The sequence below is a fragment of the Brienomyrus brachyistius genome, chromosome 1 (genome assembly GCF_023856365.1).
Source record: "Brienomyrus brachyistius isolate T26 chromosome 1, BBRACH_0.4, whole genome shotgun sequence".
Classification (NCBI taxonomy): Eukaryota; Metazoa; Chordata; class Actinopteri; order Osteoglossiformes; family Mormyridae; genus Brienomyrus; species Brienomyrus brachyistius.
The window spans coordinates 27,141,028-27,160,662 of record NC_064533.1 but is presented as its reverse complement, the minus strand read 5'-3'; the positions used below and the strand labels follow the sequence as shown (position 1 = coordinate 27,160,662).

The following is a 19,635-nucleotide window of genomic DNA, read 5'->3' as shown; positions in this document are numbered from 1 at the left end:
ATATGCTAATAAGTAGATGTAGTCATTCAAATTAAATAACTGCAACAAAGATCAACAACAATAACTTCATGGAAGGAAAGTGAGCTGCAGTATTGTAAGAGAACACAGGTGAGGCAGTAACATAAAAGAACAATAAATAATAATAACAATGATAATAATAAACATCATCCTTTCCAGAACATTTAGTACAGGAAATGCTGACAATAACATACCGAGATGACTTTATCGTTTGATGCTTTACAACTCTTAATTAGGTTTAGTAATTTAAAAAGATATGTATTACATAAACACACTGCTACTGTGGACAGATATAAGATTAAAAACTATTTTAAACGATATTAAGTAAAACACAACATTTTAAGTTTTTTACTTGGAGAACGTAAGAACGTAAAAATGTGGACAATGTGAACTGTTGGTGACATATTTACGTAACACATGGTATCTGGAATGGATTTAAAAGGGAAGAGCGCCATCTGCTGGTACTCCAACGTTTTTTTTATGTTTTGTTTTTTTTAAATGGCGCAAAAACAATGCATCTGAAAGACATGCTATTAGTCTACATAATTTCCTTATCTGTACTTCATTAAGTATAATACGTTCAGAGCCTTTTAAATGAAATGGACTGGTCAAGTAAAAATCTGACCAACATAAAACATAAAGTTGCTTATATACACACAAACAACCCAGGGGTCAGTGTTTTGGTACCTGCTCATTAACATAAACAACATGCTCCTACCAACAGCAAATCAGGCAGCTGAAACTAACTGAGGTTAAGTTACTGTATGAATAAGCATTAGAATGACTTAGTTTGATAATGTAAGGGATTTTAACATGGTGTGATTGTTGATGTCAGACTTCAGGCATAACTAATAAAATGGCCACCACATGTATATATGTAGGTATGAAGGAAAATTTTTTTAAGTGAGGTAGAGAATCCTCTGAACTAACTCATATGCACTGAAGATCCAGGACAGCAGGTAGATGGTTAAGGAAAAGAACTTGAGACTTTGCAATTCAAAGGCTAGGAGGTGATCTGCTTTGTATGCTTTAGAAAGAGAACTAATCATTTGCTTCAGTGAAACTTCCATAACTGAAAAATTTAAGAAAAGCAATTTCCAAAACAATAAAAAAAAAAATCATGATTAAGTTACTAAACCATATCTCACTAATACTGTGTACATCGTCAAATAATATGCTATTTTTAACTAACACAGTGGCTAATATTTTCCAAAGTTGTCTAAATAAATTAATAAACAATATGTTGATGAGACCAAATTCATTTATAGTAAAAAATCATTTTAAAAGTGTTGGTTGCCGTTAATGTTTTCCTTCAGCATAAAAGGTCAAAGCACACCCTACTGATCTGCAAACCAGAAGCTTCAGTCAACTGTCACCACTGATTGCAAGTGATGTTAAATGTGTTTTTATGAGTAACAATACGTTCTGCTGATTGTCTCTACCTAAACACCATTTCCAAAACTAACACTGGATTCTTGACTGATGCCTTCTCTAACTTCCAGAGGAAGTGTGTCAAAAAGATGGTCTTCAACAATAAGACCATTTTTTCGGAGGAAGCGACATTGCCCCAGCTGGGCTGGAAGCCGATCCAAACAATTTCCTTTTAATTCCAAATGTGTGAGATGCACCAACTGGCCTATTTTCTCGGGTAGGCTAGAAATAGAATTCTGTCCAAGACACAATGTCTTTAGCTTGGTGCATTTGAAGAGTTGCTTGGGCACAACCTCAATCTTGTTACTTGAGATAGCAAAATGCTGGAGGTTTTGCAAGAACCCCACTTCAAGTGGAATCACAACAATGGAGTTATGACTCACATCCAAGTACCTCAACTTGGGTAGACTGAATAGTGATGAAGGCAAAGACTCTAATTTGTTATGTGAAAGGTAGAGGGATTCAAGGTTTTTGACATAGCTTATAGACAAAGGAATTGTAATGATTTTGTTATGCCACAATTTCAGACATATTAATCTTTTGAGATGCTGGAAACTAATGACTTCTTCAATGGTCCGGATATTATTTGATTTGAGATCCAACTCCTGCAGGTTAGTCAAACTGAAGATAGCGTGAGGGATTCGTTCCAGTTCACAATTATGTAATTCCAGTTCAGCTAAGTTCATCATCTTCTTCAGACTGTTGAGTACCAAAAGTTTAGTACCATCATTATGCACCACCAGTCTTGTGAGATGCGGGGAAAGATCTGTGATGTTCGAAGGAATTTTTGTGAGATTGCTCTTCAGATGCAAGATCTTTAAATTCCTCAAATCACGGAGTGATTCTAAACCAATCATTTTGTTATTTTCAGAGTTCAGGTTGCCCACCAAATATAGTTCCTTCAAGTTCTTCAACAAATATACCCACGTGGGAATCTCTGCAACGTCTGTAAACTTGACATGAAGGCACCGAAGGTGGTCACGAAGAAAACTGAATGCAGTCTGCTCAACTTTGGCAGGACAGTGATAAAAATGCAACTCCTGAATATTAGTCATTTGGGAAATCTTAGCTGTGATCCTAGCTTCAGGAATTAGCTCCAGTTTTAGGACTTCCAGGTCAGTGAGATCAAACACTGCATCAGGAACTCCAGAAAGCATAAAGAGATGTAGTTCTAACTTGTCTTGGCTGTTACGAGTCACATGCTGACGCAGCTTCTCAAAGGTCCACTCATGGTTCAGACTTATCTCTCGTAGCTTGTTCTCACTTACCTCGGATAGAAATACACCAAAACGCTTGGAGTAGAGCTGATCATATTGGTCAACCATGTGCAAAAGAAAAGCAAAGTCATTCTTGACATCCGGAATGTCACTGAAGCTGCTCTCCTCTCTGACCTTCTCAAAGGAGTACTCCTTCAGAGGACGCCAAAAGAGCCAACACAAAGTGTAAATGCATACTAGGCCATAGACACATATAAGAGAGATATAACTAACAAGTAGCTTCTTTAACATGTATGCCATATTATGCGTACAGTGGAAGCTTGCATACCCAGTTAGGTGTTTGATATTAGGTTCACACCTGTGATCAAAATTGATGGAGGCAACAAAAGTTAAAGTGTAACAAAGGATCAAAATGAACTTCACTGTTTTGATAATGGTTTGTGCAACATAAAGCTTGTAGATCATATCACTGTCCTCAACATGGGCACGGAACTTTCTCACCTTCTCAAAAAGAGCTTTAGCCTGCTCTCCGTCTTTCTTATCTAGGATTGTCATGCTCGGAACTTCAATAACAGGCTTCTCAGTGGAGAATTTCACCCCTGCTTTTGTCAACACAGGAGCAGATTGGTTAGGACTTCCCTCTTCACTGCTCATTGAAAAATGCTTCGGTAAAGAGGGGGCACCGGTAAGTCTCTGCTTATTCTCCTCCGAGTCCTCACAGGCTGTCTCAGACAAAGCTTTTGTAGTCCAAGGAGACTCAAAACATTTCCCCAGGATTGATACAAAATGTTCAATTTTAGAACTAGTCTTTGGGTACTTGAACCAAAAGTTACTGCTGACCATGAGTACAATGGTATGGATGAGAGCGAGGTACGGAAAGTACTTTGAATACCAAGGCAAGGCTACATGGTAGCACATCTGGTTAACAAAGACATACTGTTGAAAATCCAAATTTGTTTTAACCCCTGTTGCCAAAGGCTGACCTGGTATCTTGTCTTCTTTGACGGAGACTGACTGAGAGAAATGGAATTCACGAACAATACTGTCTGGTTGATCCTTAGAACTTAGTGGTGCAGCAGCTAGCGTGACCCTGTTGACATTCACCACATTCCCAGTGGTAGCGCTCTCAGATGGCCTTTGCACTGTGAACGTGTTTGACTTGCTTGTTTCTTCCCCAGATTCCAAAATGGGAAGACAAGCCACTTGGTCTTTGGTTAACTGCATGGTGCCAGCAAATATGGCCAACATCAGCATGACAATACCGAGATAATCCATGAAGACGTCCCACCATGGTTTCAGTATTCGGTATGTTGGTTGGACTTCATTAAGAGAGGCTACTTCTGTTAGGGTAAACATTCCTAGAACAGATGTAAAAAGAGGTTTTAAAAATTTGACTTTGTAGAAACATTCCATTTTACTTAATCTGTAGTATGTATGTACAAACCAGAGCACTCTCTGAACCACAAACCACAGCACTTATCAGCTGAATAATTTACTTCTGAGCCATGTTGCATAATTGTTTTACACAACTTTAAAACAAATGAAGTCAATAAATAATGCAATGCATGTCAAAAGCAAAGAAATTATAATTTATATTATAATATATATTATAATGTCAATAATTATAATATAAGACATTGACATTTTTATTTTCTTTCCGAAAGTTACATCTAAAATACTGTGGTCGGCTTTGAGGGAGGGCTAGAATTTAAATGTCATTATTCACGTATAACAGTAGAGTTGTGGAGTTTGTAATATTGGCTATCTTTCCTTTACACCCTTAAAAATAAATCCTTTTTGAAATGTTTGCTGCCTACTACACTTATCGTGGTGCGATTGCCTGTGGTTGCTTTTTTAACAGTTAGGTGGTTAAGTGCTTATATATTCTTGTGAAATAAAATAGTATTTTTTTGAAGCATATGATTTGGTATTTTTAAAAAATAGTTGCTGAAAAAGGAGGGGAGTCATCTAATGCAGCATATAATCAGGGTCATCTAATATCCAAGCCAAATCAGTACATAAGCATCTGTCAATTAGAAGGAACCTTAGAATTTTTTTATTTGACAATCGTTAGGTAAACTGTCAATAACGAAAATTGCACGTTTTTGTGTTGTATTCGTACTATCAATCTATCTTCCAACTACTTATCTAGCACAGTTTTATGAGGCCACACAGGGCAGGAAAATACCCTGGACAGGAAGTTAATCAATCGCAAAGCAGACAGATACACTCTGGGCATGCCAGTCTGCTTGCTTATCTTCTGTAATCAAAGTACTTGCAATGACAGTCAAAAGAGTGGTCCAAGTGTTGGTAAAATATTCAGGAATAGTATGTAGCTGTCTATAAATCATTAAAAATCTTATTGGGGTGGGGGTGGTGCTGTAAATATATACCAATATATAAAGAATCAAATTTTGGACAATTACAGACATCTGTTAAATAGGCCCATCCTGGTTTATTCCTTGCCTTGCGATCATAGCTACTGATATATGCTCTGCAGCCCCACAACATGGCACAGGACACGCATTTATAGGAAATGTATGGATCTATGAAATGCCCCAATCTTCATAACACTAGGGCTTCCTCTGCACAGTGATATACAGTCCTGGTTTGTTAAGTGCTTCCATGAGTTTTAGTGGTTTCACAAAAGATGAGGGAATGTTATAAATATAGCAAGGTTAATGGGATTCCTGAGCCAAACATCTAATATAGCCGCCAACATAGGGTCCCCATGGAGGGGTTTCTCTCTCTCTCTCTCAACCCTCAGTGTCCGACCAAAGACTCAGAAGGACATCCAGTTGTGGCGGCAACCTCAGGCCAGCTATAAGATCAGGTGACAAAGAAGCTTTAGACCAATATACAGAAAGTGTGGGGGAGGAGTGAGGCTCAGCAGGTTCAGGTTGCCAGTTCAAACTGGCAAAGATACCATAATTGGGGCATTGAACAAGGCCCTCAACCCTCATTTGCTTTAGGGACTAACTGACCCTGCTTTCTCAGTCATACAATGCTTTGGATAAAAGCATCTGCTACATAAATGATGAGTAAGAGAGACCCCCATAATGTAAAGTAATGCAGAGTCTCTTTGCAGTTGCTATATATGATTTCTTTGCTTTTCCCTAGTAAATTTGATGAGCAAATCACAAATAGCTACCTGGGGCTTGGAAGTCAGGCTGGCTATCCAATGCTCTGGGTGCACTACCTCTGGAACTGACAGTGTCTGTCCAGTTGCCTTAGGAGATGCTGCCGCTTGGCTGCAGTGTAGCCTCAGATGCAGTGCATGCCAGCTGACAGGTCACCTTATGTGTGGCATGTTAGACTTATCAGATGATCGTCTGCGTTTTACAGAGCAAAGCCCTGGGTAGGTCCTCGGAATCCCACTCAAACTCCAGCATGTCCGTCTGTATTTTCAGCCTTCTCCTTCTGGCTGAAATAAAGAGAGACCATGCATGTTAATACTTCCAAGCTCTTCCAGCATTTCCACTACCTTCCATGCCTCTCATTATTCTTTCCTTACTACAAAACAGGTTTGCTCAACTTGGTCAGCTTGTGATGTTTGAGGTCCTCCTTTCTGGGTGATACTGGGCTTCTTTTCTTACTGACATGCGTGCTGAGTAATGCCAGGCGTAATAATTAACCCAGAATCCCACTGCCACTGGCTCTGCCCTCTCCTGCCGCACCCATGTCACTAAGAAGAACTTTAGTTTTCTACACCCAGCAGATGTGTAAGAATTCATAGAATTTATTCTATCACACAATAACTCACACGCTCATGCTACGTGACTCAGAATATAACAATTTAATAATGCACGCTGTGTTATAGATATTTTTCATCTCATAATAGAGAGTGAACATGTTGCTGATCAAGTTGGCTCTACATCTTCAGCAACAATGTTCTAGCTTACATTCCTCAGCAAATCCATTTTTACCTTCTGATGGGTTATACATTTTATATTCTTTATCACAATTTCTTACTCCACTGTGCCTTAGCAACTTTTTTTGACTGCTTAACCCATCCATCCATTTTCCAAACCGCTTATCCTACTGGGTCGCGGGGGGTCTGGAGCCTATCCCAGAAGCAATGGGCACGAGGCAGGGAACAACCCAGGATGGGGGGCCAGTCCATCACAGGGCACACTCACACACCATTCACTCATGCATGCACTCCTACGGGCAATTTAGCAAGTCCAATTAGCCTCAGTATGTCTTTGGACTGTGGGGGGAAACCGGAGTACCCGGAGGAAACCCCACAACGACATGGGGAGAACATGCAAACACGTGACCCAGGCGGAGACTCGAACCTGGGTCCCAGAGGTGTGAGGCAACAGTGCTAACCACTGCACTACTTAATATTATTTATCTTTTTTTTATAAAAACACAAAGTGCTTAATGCCTCACCAAAGAGGAATAAACTCAATAAACAAGACTGGCTGAACTTTATACTTTGTAGCACCACGGCAATCCTTAGTTTAGCATTACATCTCAGGTGTAAATGTGACTACCCATAAAATGTTCCTCAAGAAAACTTTCAGTAATCACCCGAGTACACAGTGGGAGGCTGTTCCCAACCCTGGAGGTGTCAAGCCACAGCACATCTTACTGAGTCACCCAAAACGACATCCCAGGACTCAAAAGCAACAAACAATTTCAGGGTCACTAACTGCTTTGAACATCATACAGTGTTCAACGAAAATGATATTTGTGTAAATAATTATAATGATGTTAATCTTGAAAATCATTTCACTTTGTAGCAACTTTAAATGTGCTCTTACAAGTTTCAGTACACATGCCAGTTTAAAACTTTCAAAAATTGTTGGTATGGTAAAAGCACTTGACCACACACTATACTAAACCCACTTTCATGATTTTCAGTATATGCATTTTAGAAGTGCAAGATATTTCATGGCACTATAGTCACCAAATGATACTGCTCATTATTATGGGAAAATCTCCAACGAAACCAACGAAAGATTATCTATGTTTGAACAATTCAGGTTGGTGTAACAACTGGGCCTTACAAATGCCATCCATTCATCCATTTTCCAAGCTGCTTATTCTACTGGGTTGTGGGGGGGGGTCTGGAGCCTATCGACGACATGAACATGCAAACTCCACACACATGTAGCCCAGATGGAGACTCGAACCCGGGTCCCAGAGATGTGAGGCAAGAGTGCTAACCACTGCACCACACCGCCGCCCCCGAACTTTTACATGCCTATAGAACATAACGCGGCAATATTATGGGTTCATCAAAGCGGTTTACATAACATGAAAACCACAAGCCTTGTGCTATCAATAATTAATGTCATTCATACCACGTGATAGCAGCAGCAAAGATGTAGATATAAAGAAAATAAATCTGTATAATATGCTGTTTTGATTAAACGGGTAACGTAGAATTTGGTAAAGTAAATGCATCTTCACGCGGCTATTAAACTTGCCTTGCTCAACCCTCATATCGCACAAAAACTGTACACTGCTAAGCCATTCTGCTTTATAATAAACAAACTGATCGTTGTTTAGCATACCTTAAAGTTCGCCATAAATAAACTGACGTGAACTAGCATTTACAAAAAAAATGAACATACTTACTGATTAGTAAGACGGGCAGACATGTGAAACAATATATTCAAACCATCTAAACCACAGCACATGCCTTGTACCAGATGATCAAATGTCCAGTATCTCTATACAGTTATGTTGGCATAAAAAAATCTTTACTCTTATAATGAGGGAATAATCATATACGCCATTGTTATAAGCTGCGCCATTCTTATAAATATAAACAGTAAACGATTGTTTAGCACGCTACAATATTACACAATATTTTTCGTTTCACCTGCTAATAGATCCATCTTAAACTAGCTGTAAATACAATAAAACCCTCCTCTGCAGTCACAGCATGCAATTGGCTCGCACAGTTTATAGGCTTTAGGCCATATTCCCGTGTATCTAACTAAGCGCCGGCATTTCCGTCTTCTACAGTGCACAATACGGTGTCCTGTATAATAATTATTATTATATATACCTATGCTTGCAATGCGAAATATGCCGATTAGATGCAAGTTTAGAAGAAAGCAAACGCGATGTTTCGTTTCTCCTTACGATGCCAATAATAATTCCCTCTTCCGTCCGACTTTGAGAGGTAGAGCCGCTCTGGATCGGCTAACCAGTCTGCGCCAGTTCCCAGCAAATTCTCAGCAGCGTCTCTCCCATGCTGAGATCAAATTCAAATGTTTAATAGATACAGAGAGATGATCTATTGATCCTGTTCGTGGCTATATTTTAATATATATTTTTGGTACCTTGTCCGATTGATGGAAAATATTGGTTGGAGCTGCTTAAATTGCTCATTTATCTTTTTTTCTTTTGTAAAAGTGGTATACATTGCATGGACAGTCTTTTTATAATCCAACATCAATGAATGGTAGCTACTCCGTACAAATTCTAATACTACAGTATTTGCATGTGACTACAGTATATAAATGAAGATCTTTGATTCTGAAAACACACAAGCACGGGTACATTCCCAATTGGTCATTTAACGGGCGTTCCTCCGTATTAGTGTACGTAAGGTGTAAGGTTTGGGAATCTCCACCGCTCTCCTGGTCCCGGTGGTAATACTTCTGCGGTTTATGCAGGTGTGTTGCTTTGTTTGTACTAGATGTTGGGTTAATATTGTTGACTAAAAGTTGTTTTAAAATTTCTTTTGGCAGGGCAACTGAATGGATTAACCGCCTTGCAGCTTTTCATAGTTCAGGTATATTTCTTTTAAATGTGGCATTTGGCTGACTTGCGTTGTATCAAGTCAGCGATCTTATCTCCCATTTGAATTTGAATGTTGGCTCTTTGCAGCGAATGCTGCCGTTTTGAGCGAGACCTTGAACAACGTGATTATCATAACTGCAAGCGGGACGGAGGTGGCTTAGCTTTTCTGTAAGTTTTCAGGCGCCTCTTGGACCGCGGTTAAGTTAGCTTCATATTCGACATTCAGTTTTCTGGCTTTAGTAACTTTTTTAACGGAAGTAAGGTGGGGCGTTTTAATGACAGAATTGTGATGTCCAGTACACAGACAACGATGCTCACCGATTATTTTTGCACTTCAAACCATTTCGTGATTTGTGCAAAATCGTGTTAATAGCTAATATAATAGGTCCCGTCAGCTGTAATGACATGGTGGTTTATCATTTAGGGCTCATGTCGACTGTTGCACACCCCTTTGTTTCCCAGATTGCTTTACGTACGAATTTTAATTGATTTTTTTGTTAGAAGGTATCCGTATAATGTGCAATGGGACAATACATAAATGGGTTAATAACTGGACAAGACAGGCACATCTAGTGAAGTGTGCTTTGATCAGTGGACTACAGGGAACAATGCACACCCCTTGAATTTTCAGATTATTTTTGTCTATAATAGTTATCAAGTATGGGGGCGGCATGGTAGTGCAGTGGTTAGCATTGTTGCCTCAGACCTCTGGGACCTAGGTTCGAGTCTCCGCCTAGGTCACGTGTGTGATGAGTTTGATGTTCTCCCCATGTCGTCGTGGAGTTTCCTCCGGGTACTCTGGTCACATGTGTTTGGAGTTTGCATGTTCTCCCCATGTCGTCGTGGGGTTTACTCCGGGTACTCTAGTTTCCCCCCACAGAATTATCATACTAATAATCTGCTTACCAAATTGTGGGCAAATGTCTGTATACTGTAGCACCAAAATGATGGCACCCAGATAATTTAGGCCCATCATATACAGCCCGGGTGATTATTGAGCATGCACCATATGATCGCGATTATATCGTGACAGCCCTACTTGGGACCTTGCCTTTCAGATGGTACTCTGAGATATGTTTTGTCAAAAATGGCTCATGCAAATGCGCATAAAGCCATAGATTTCCTGGGGCGTTCTCCCTGGAGACCCAGAACTGTGACATATCCATTAGCTGTCAGGTCCTTCCAGCCTGTCTGCCCCTCTAACTGTGACGTCTGTCCTGCATGCCTTGCTGCTGTAACACTGTTTATCCTGCTGTCAGGTATGGTCTTTTGATTTGTGCCAAAATTAGGCCTACTTGATGATGATGATGAACAACTAACGAATGTATATGTGAATCAGGCAGCATTTCCTTTATTTATTTATTTATTTACTTATTTATTTATTTATTTATTTATATTTCAGCCCCCAGAATGCAACAGAAGCATTAGACTTACATTAGCCATGAAACCCAAAGCAGCCACCTAAAAGGAAGCTTGCAGTAATAACAGTGCCACCACTGGTGTGGAGGATTACAAGTATTTATTCAAGAGCAACTCAAAATGTGGCACTTATTTGCAAACTGATATGTTAAACGGAAATAAAGACTACAAGCTAGACAATAACTTTTTCATATTTAGTTTTATATGATATTATGAACAATAAATATAAAATTGCACATTATACTGACATGGCACTAGATCTTTGGGAAAATCGGGCAAGATGTATGTTTACTGTTGAAGTAATTTTCATTATAAAATATACCTTTTTTCAAATTATATTTCAGTTGATCCATGCACTGACATTCAGATGCAAAACAATTTAAGTGTTTTTAAAAATCAACTTAAAAGTATATGCTGAAGGGCTCATTAAAGCCAAATTGTTATTGTCTAATTACTCTCTGAGTTTTCTTTTGGCACCAGATGGAATTTGGAGGCTAAGTCAACACCTTGATCTCTCTTTCATGTTCCTCAAACCGTTCCTGAACAATTCTTGCAGTATGGAAGGACACATTATCCTGCTGAAAGAGCCCACTGTTGCCATGAAGGGGTGTATTTAGTCTGCAATAATGATTGGGTAGGTGGTACATGTCAGAGTAACATCGACATGAATACCATCACCCAATGTATCCCAGCAGAATATTGCCCAGAGGATCATACTGCCTCTGCTGGCTTGCATTCTTCATACAGTGCATCCTAATGCCATCTTTTACCCAGAAAAACCAGGCACACACACCTGGCCATCCATATGATGTCACAGAAAATGTGATATCAGGACACCTTCTTCCATTGCTCCATGATCCTTCACTTGCACTCTTGATAGTTGCCATTGTAATGACATAATCAATTTTATGCATTTCACCTGTCAGTAGTTTTAATATTATGGCTAATTGGTGTACATTGGTTAGGGTTAAGAAATTTAAGAAGTAATGGCTGTTATAAAGCTTAGCTGGCTGGCTTAAAATTCATATCCATACTTTGTACATATTTATTGCCTGTTTTGTGCATATTATTTATTATCAGCAAACATCATTGTGCAGATTTGTACAATGAAAGCAATAAAGTAATGAATTAAATTGAACTGAACTGAATTACTAGAGTCTATGTAAGTGGTCAACTGGGGGATAAAAACCTTCTGTGGATACTTTGTGTAATTAAGACTTAATAATGTTGCTTTTCACTTCTCCAGCTCAAGTGCAGACACATAAATGACTGTAACTGTTGTGTCAGCAGGTTAGTTTTCATGTATACATCATTCCTCACATTCAAAAGTTATGGGAATAAAAGGTGCACATAGAAATAGATACATGAAAAATATAGATTATTATATTTTAGAATAAACAGCTTTGAATTTATCAAGTTCTTTTTTTTTTATTCAGATAATTGGCAATTTTGTGCTCTGAAACCAGTGTGCTGTAATGGTAAAATATTTTCCGGTGTGAATCAATAATAAAACGTATGATAAGTATGAAATTGAAATAAATAAACTGAAATGCAGGCATGAAGCATATACAGTACAGTATAAATCCTTGACTTCATAAGAAAATGCAGACGTAGAACTTCTATCTGAGAAACTGTGTTCAGATTTTGAAAGCATGTATAAGGATCTTTAAAATGTTTCCTGCAAATACTGGAAACATTTAAAAACATATGAACCATGTAGAAAAAACACTGATGTTATAAAAAATATATAACATGTTTCATTCATAATGTGCCAGTTAGAATTGGGAGTCTGGTTACTCTAGGTTACTCAAGCTTCATTTGTTCCCTAACATCTGATGGTAGTGTCTCAAAGAGATTGTCCTCCACAACAAATCCACTGCGAGTAAGGTTCCGGCAGAAGCGCAGCTCAGCTGGCAGAACCTCCAAATGATTGCCCTTCAACTCTAAGTGTGTTAGCAGAACCAAGTAGGAAATTTTTGGAGAAAGTAGGGACAAAGTATTCTTTCCCAGCTTGAGGGTTTTGAGTTTTTTGCAGAAGAACAGTTCATCTGGAAGGTTCTCAATCTTGTTACAGGTAACAGAGAAGTACTGCAAGCTCTGGAGGACACCAATCTCAGGAGGAATGAAACGGATATCATTGAAGGACAAATCCAGGTAGCGTAGCTTGTTGCATAAGAAGAGATGGGAGGGAAGAATCTCGATCTTGTTGTGGTTAAAGTGGAGGTGTTCCAAGCTACCCAACTTCTTGATATTCTCAGGTATGTAGCATATAGCATTGTACCACAATTTGAGGGAGGTAAGCTTGCGCAGCTGTTGGAAGTGTACTATCTCCTCTATAGACTTGAGATTGTTGTCTTTCAGGTCCAGATCTTGTAGACACGCAAGTGTGAATATGCCACTGGGAATCCGCTCAAGATCACAGTGCACCAATTCCAGAATGGTTAGGTTGACCATCTTTTTCAGATTATTAAGCATGACCAACTTAGTTCCATCATTATGGACACAGAACTTCTGTAGATGACTAGACACATCAACGATGCTCTGGGGAATCTTAGTGAGGTTACTCTTCAGAGAGAGAATCTTGAGGGACTTGAGCTCACGCAGGGACTCCAGGTTAATATTCTTTGAAATGTCAGGGCTCAAGGATCCAATCAGATAAAGCTCCTCTACGTTACGAAGGCTGTAGATCCAATGGGGCAGCTCCCTGCTATCATCAAATTTTACCCGTAGTACCTTCAGATTTTCCCTTAAAAAAGTGGTGGCGGCAGTGTGAGTTTTTACAGAGCACTGGTATAGCGACAGTTCTTGTAAGTCTTCCAGCTGCGCAATGGCCGCAGGTATTGTCACATTGTTCATAATCTCAAGCTTTAGAGACTGAAGCTCCGTCACTTCAAAAATGGTATCTGGCAAGCCAGACAACATGAAGAACTTGAGTTCCAGCCTGTTGCTGGAGTTGATCTGTAACCTCTGCCGCAGCTTCTCAGCGGTCAGTTCGTGGTTGAGGTTGAGCTGCTTCAGTTTGTTCTCACTAACCTCTGAAAGAAACACCGCAAACCGCTTGGAGTACAAGGGGTCATATTGGTCGATCATGTGCAGCATGAAAGCGAAGTCATTTTTCACATCCGGGATGTCATCAATTCCGGTCTCCTGACGCACATACTCAAAGGAATACTCCTTGAGTGAGCGGTAAAACAGCCATATTGATGTATAAAGGCACGTGAGTCCATAAACACTCACAAAGCACAAGTAACAATATGATAGTTTGGAGAATAAGTCCGCCATTGTATGGTTACAAAAAAAGTGTTTGTATCCAGTCATGTCTTGTATGTCTACATTGCACATCACATTCATCTGCACATGTGATACTAAGTTGCTGTTGTATATGATAATTAAAATGAACTTCAGCACTTTCAACACAGTCTGGCGAACATACATGATATACAGCAATTCACCTTCTTCGACATGCAGCCGGAATTTCTTTACTCTCTCGAACAGAGCCTTGGCTTGTTCACCTTCTTTCTTGTCTAGTGCTCTTGCAGCTGGCTTGTCAACTACAAACTTCTCAGCAATGGACCTGAGGGAGTGGCTTTTTTCTAGATTGCTCTCTAATGTCGATATGTTATGGTTTGGTTTCCTGCTTTCTTTTTTTTCTGGGTTATCCCCCGACACCTCGGACAGGGCTCTAGTGGTCCATGGTGAATCAAAACACTTGCCCAAAATGGAAATGAAGTGCTCTATTTTTGAACTGGATCCTGGGAATTTGAACCAGAAATTGCTACACACCATGAAGATGATTGTATGTATAAGAACTAGATAAGGGAAATACTTGGCATACCAATGCAATGCTCTATCGTAGCACATCTGGTTTATATAGTTGTACTGCTGCAGGTCCAGGTTTGTTTTTAATCCCTTCATTTCTTGTACCGCTGGTTCAGGTGAAAAATCAGCATGAGGAGCTAAGGTAGGATCCAGCATGATCGCAGATGTGTTTTGTGACGGTACAGCTTGGTTTGGCAAGGACATTCTTTTGGGAAGGCAAATGACTTTATCTTGCATTACCTGAAATGAAATAAATGGATAATCACAATCAGATAATGAACAAAACTGATTGTGTCCTACAGATTGAAACTGAGGTCAAACCCCTCTGTGCTACAGTGAGGAGGGTCAGCCAATGTACCATCCCTTAGAGACTTTGCCCCTCACCGCTCTGCAGAGATACTTCCTGTCAGTCAGAAGCCTGTAAAGTGGGCAGTGGTGGCTTAATGGTTAGGGAAGCACACTTGTAATTGAAAGATTGCAGATTCGAATCCCCAATCAGCAAGGCACCACTGAGGCACCCTGAGCAAGGCACTGCTCCCCCGGCACTGAATTACTGCCCCCTGCTATGTCACATATGGATTAAATGAAGAGAACCCATTTCATTGTTGTGTGCTGTGGTGTGTCAACAATGACAATTGATCACTTAATTCTAATTTCTACAGACAGGATGAAGTAAATATCACTCTCTTCACATTGTTTTAAATGTCACCTAAGCCTGTTGGACTTAGCTACCTACTTCATTTCATTCTAACAGCAACAATATCAGAAGCATGTGCTAGTTTTCAAAGATCATGCATTGGGTGTAGATCTATGAGAACTGGAGTAGCCGGCTATTATAAGCTAAAATATAACAAAAACTGGATCATAAACCAGCAGTGACAAGAAGCCTATCTATGATTGCTATCAAACAATTTAAATAGTTATATAGATTCATATAAACACATCCATCCATCTTTTAACTGCTTCTAACTGGTCTTGGTCGTGGTGGGGAATAGAGATATTGGGGGATAGAGCTTATCCCAGGTAGGCTCTGATACACCTCGGATGGGATATCAGTGCATTAGATAATCATCATCCTAATGCTCATTAGCATCATTAAAATCATGTAAGGAAAAAGCAGTGTTAAAACATCCTCCTGGTGATGGAAACATGGCCTTGTTTGACACGAGATGACACGCACCTGCAGCGTGCATCCAAAGACCCCGATCATAAGCATGGCCACAGAGAGGTAGTCGGTGAAGACATCCCACCAGGGCTTGAGGACACGGAATGCAGGCTGCTGCTCGGAGAATTGCCGGAATTCCGTTACCGGAATCATGGCTCCTGTGTGAATAAACAGGCTAGTTATGAAATCATCATTCTAATGATGTTCGAGTTGTTATTTATGCAGACTGAGATTCTCTGGTACTTAGTTTGTGCTTGTTAACCTTTCTCCGTTGTTTACTACACTTAACATTGTACTTGTGTATATTAACTTTGTTGTACCAATATTGAGTTGGATGTTATGATTTATCTATATTATATATGTATTACATATTTATATATGTCTTCTAAAAATAGCCTTCAGGACTCTGCTGTTTAGTGTGGCAATAAGCCACCACCGAGATCTACCAGACGGCTGGAAGGCTGTTTGGAGAGGCCTAGACATTATACAGATAAAGTGTCAGATTTAATTCTTTGGCAGAAAGTCTCTGACTTTATTTTGAAGACTAGTTGTTAGAGACTGTGTCTGTTTGGTTAGAAGTTCACACAGATATTAAATTATATGAATGTGGTCCAAGAATAATGTGATATTATGCTTTTTGACACGTACATATGACATATTTTTATATATAAAATATATCATTTATATATATAAAAGAGTAATATTTACTCTCTTCAGTTAAAAACTGAGTATTGATATGTTCACACTACTGTTACCATACTTTAATACTTTCCAAGAGCAACCAGCCCAAGTAACAGAAATCTTCTGCAATCTTATGTCCCAATTTGTGCTATGGAGAGCCAGAGCAATATGGAGAACACAGCAGCCTTTGAGGCTCTCGGGCTCAGTGGAAAAAATTCTCTGCTTGTTCCTGCGAGGAACGACACAAACAGAGCAAAGCCAGAGGATGTTTATGCATACTGAGAAATGTATACATTTACAGCTTCTCATACACAAAAGGCCACTACATCCAGCACTGGTTTGCAGTTAGTGTTTGTTTTGGGGTAATTTAGATTATATGCAACTGGCAATGTGAAATTTAAACAGTAAATGAAATAAACAGTGATTCCTCTCAAATGGAAAGTATCATCAGTGCTATTAATGAATTATTATCAAAACAGTAAGATATGATAAGCAGTGTCGTCACTGACCCTGTTTTTAATGTTTTTTAGCCTGCAAATATGCTACATGAACACTAATTAGTTCTCCATTTTCATTAAAAATAGGACACCCCCCTCCCTATTAGCCGACCTTTTTATAAATCTCCAATGTCTTGACGCTAGTGATGATCATTTTTATTAATTAAAAATGGGAGGAAACACGATAAGACAAACATGTTCTATTCCTTTCCTACATCTGTATGCGGCCTTTCCTTCCGTTACCCTTTGCCAGTGTCTTCCTGTTAGGAAACGTTGCAAAGTTCAGCAACAATAAACTGCGACAGATAGGACAATCCTTCCCCAGGATGACGCTCTAAATATAACATTCACTAAATCAAAATACCTAACATCTGTTCTTTTCCAGAGAATTCTGTCATTTAACTTGCTTTATTTTATAGTTTGTTTTGAAATTATAAAAAAAATAATTTGCCCCTGCGTTAAACTGTATGTACGTAATATTTTATGCACCTATTAATGTAATGAACCTCATGGGACACTATTAGTTCTTAACTATAGCTTTGTTCTCCCCGTTATTTTATTTCAGTTGTATCTGTCTAAATATAATTCCATTAATTAGCATTGCAGTAAATTTCTTTAACATACGCTTTTGTCCTAAACAACGTACAAGTGAGGCAAATAGTAGCCTAAATTTAGTATTATTGAGTTAAATATAAAATATATTAAATGACTCACTAAATCTAAATGGTGGTCAGAGTCTGCATGTATGAAATCATATGATTACATTACATATATTGCAATATTTATTTTGTCTCGCTTTACAGCGGTTATGTGAAGAGCACATACAGTATGTGACCCATCACCACGAAATGAGTCTTATGGGTGCAGTTATACCAGTGCGATTTAAGACTCATTTCGTGGCGACGGGTCACATTTTTACGCACACCGGATCATGGAAAAATTAAATATATATATAAGAAACCTACAAAGTTTTATATATATATATATATATATATATATATATATATATATATATATATATATATATATATATATATATATATATATATATATATATATATGACTGGGAGAGAGAACTAAATGCTCCTTGATGAATGATAAAAGCACAGTAATGAAAAATAAGTACATTGTGAGGCGAACGAAAATGAGAGTACTTACCCATGCGTAACATTTCACTGCGCACGTAGTTTGTTTTATCATAAATACTGACGAATTTTCGGTTTTCTGAAGTTTGATTTTAATGCTACACGGAAAGCAACCACTTTCTAAAGATCACAAAAACAACTAAAACAGAACAAAAGTTTGTAGGTTTCTCTTACCCTGTTATTAACGGAGGTTTCCGTTTTGTTTTCTCACGGGGAAATCGTCCTGTGGAAGGCAGGATCCATGTCCCTCTGACATGTCCTGTCCCGCCGATTTCCGCTATCCGGTATAACTTACGCCGCTGGAGGATTACAAGGACTGCACTTACTGGCACCACCTGGGCGGGGGCCTCATATTTCGTTATGATAAACTATGTCCCTGTTATCTGAAATGTAATTTTAGAAATGAACTGTGCTGGTGTTCGGGCGGAGATTCCGCATGTTGCCGCTTTTCTCTTACGTGTAGGATTTAGGTGTGTTTTTTCCCCTGCAGATTTCATGAGTCATTTTTACGTTACTGACTGCTGGCTCGTATCTCTGAGGTTTGGGATTTTAGTCTGTTTGGGTGTAGTTTGCATGCTCTCCACGTGCTGTGTTAGTTTCCATGCAGTGAGAATAACATCTCTAAATGAAGTTAAAGTGATTAACCGGAATTAACACACCACACATATTGAAAAACAATGAAATGTGTCTGTGGCATTTAACTCATAGGTAGCATAGCAGTAGGCAGCTATTATTTAGTGCTTGGGTGCTTCAGTGACACGCTGCTTTGTCAGGGATTTGAACCATTAACCTTTATGATCACAGGCACACCCCTAACCATTAGGCCACAACTGCCCCTACAATGTATGTTGAATGTATCTATATCCTGTGATGAATGTAGCATTTCCATCTCCTTTTACCCCATCTTGCTCTCCTATGGGATACACACACAAACAGATCAGAGGAGAGCTTGGCACTAGAGTGCAGGGTGAGCCATTTATCCGGCATGCGCCTTGCTCAAGGGCCGAACAGTAGCATGATGACTCTGCCAGTGATGGGATTTAAACCAACAACCATCCAGACACCTGCATGGACACCGAACCCACAGAGCCAGGCGCCACCTTATGTAAAAGTGTATCTCACTGTAAGTTTGTGCCCAGTGGTGAGCTGGCATCCCATCCAGAGCGTACCCTAGCCTTGTGCTCTGTGCTATTAGGGTAGGTCTTGGGCAACCCAGAGTAAGATAAGTAGTAACAAGTTGGATGGATGGATGGATGGATGGATGTTGCTGATGAGGTTACTAAGTTTCTTTTGACATATTTCCCTGAAAGCTCTAATAAATATAATGTTGAAAAACATTAATACTTCTACATATTAATATTAAATATCTTTTTTAAATTATGAAGGGTATCCTTCGTCAAGGGTCACGGGATTGAATCCCACAACCTTCCAAACACAGACACACACCCCCAATTCCTAATACAAAAACCCACCACAGA

At 39.2% G+C, this 19,635-nt stretch overlaps 2 protein-coding genes across 5 annotated transcripts; both read right to left on the bottom strand.

The window, feature by feature from the left end:
- Positions 1-338: 338 nt before the first annotated feature.
- Positions 339-8,855, bottom strand: lrrc8db (leucine rich repeat containing 8 VRAC subunit Db). 3 transcript variants are annotated; one of them, XM_049015958.1, is made up of 3 exons: positions 8,769-8,855; positions 5,818-6,090; positions 339-4,024 (listed from the first exon to the last, which is right to left on the bottom strand). In XM_049015958.1, the coding sequence occupies exon 3, from the start codon at positions 4,020-4,022 to the stop codon at positions 1,461-1,463; it is 2,562 nt and encodes an 853-aa protein (XP_048871915.1). In that variant the 5' UTR covers positions 4,023-4,024; positions 5,818-6,090; positions 8,769-8,855; the 3' UTR covers positions 339-1,460. The 3 variants fall into 3 exon arrangements, with proteins under 3 accessions (XP_048871915.1, XP_048871898.1, XP_048871907.1); XM_049015941.1 differs by having other exon boundaries at positions 8,692-8,836; XM_049015950.1 differs by lacking the exon at positions 8,769-8,855 and adding an exon at positions 8,256-8,661.
- A 3,397-nt stretch (positions 8,856-12,252) lies between these two features.
- LOC125744437 (volume-regulated anion channel subunit LRRC8C-like) lies at positions 12,253-18,602 on the bottom strand. 2 transcript variants are annotated; one of them, XM_049016369.1, is made up of 3 exons: positions 18,332-18,602; positions 15,850-15,992; positions 12,253-14,909 (listed from the first exon to the last, which is right to left on the bottom strand). In XM_049016369.1, the coding sequence occupies exons 2-3, from the start codon at positions 15,985-15,987 to the stop codon at positions 12,654-12,656; spliced, it is 2,394 nt and encodes a 797-aa protein (XP_048872326.1). In that variant the 5' UTR covers positions 15,988-15,992; positions 18,332-18,602; the 3' UTR covers positions 12,253-12,653. The 2 variants fall into 2 exon arrangements, with proteins under 2 accessions (XP_048872326.1, XP_048872239.1); XM_049016282.1 differs by lacking the exon at positions 18,332-18,602 and adding an exon at positions 18,171-18,313.
- Between the last annotated feature and the right edge of the window lie 1,033 nt (positions 18,603-19,635).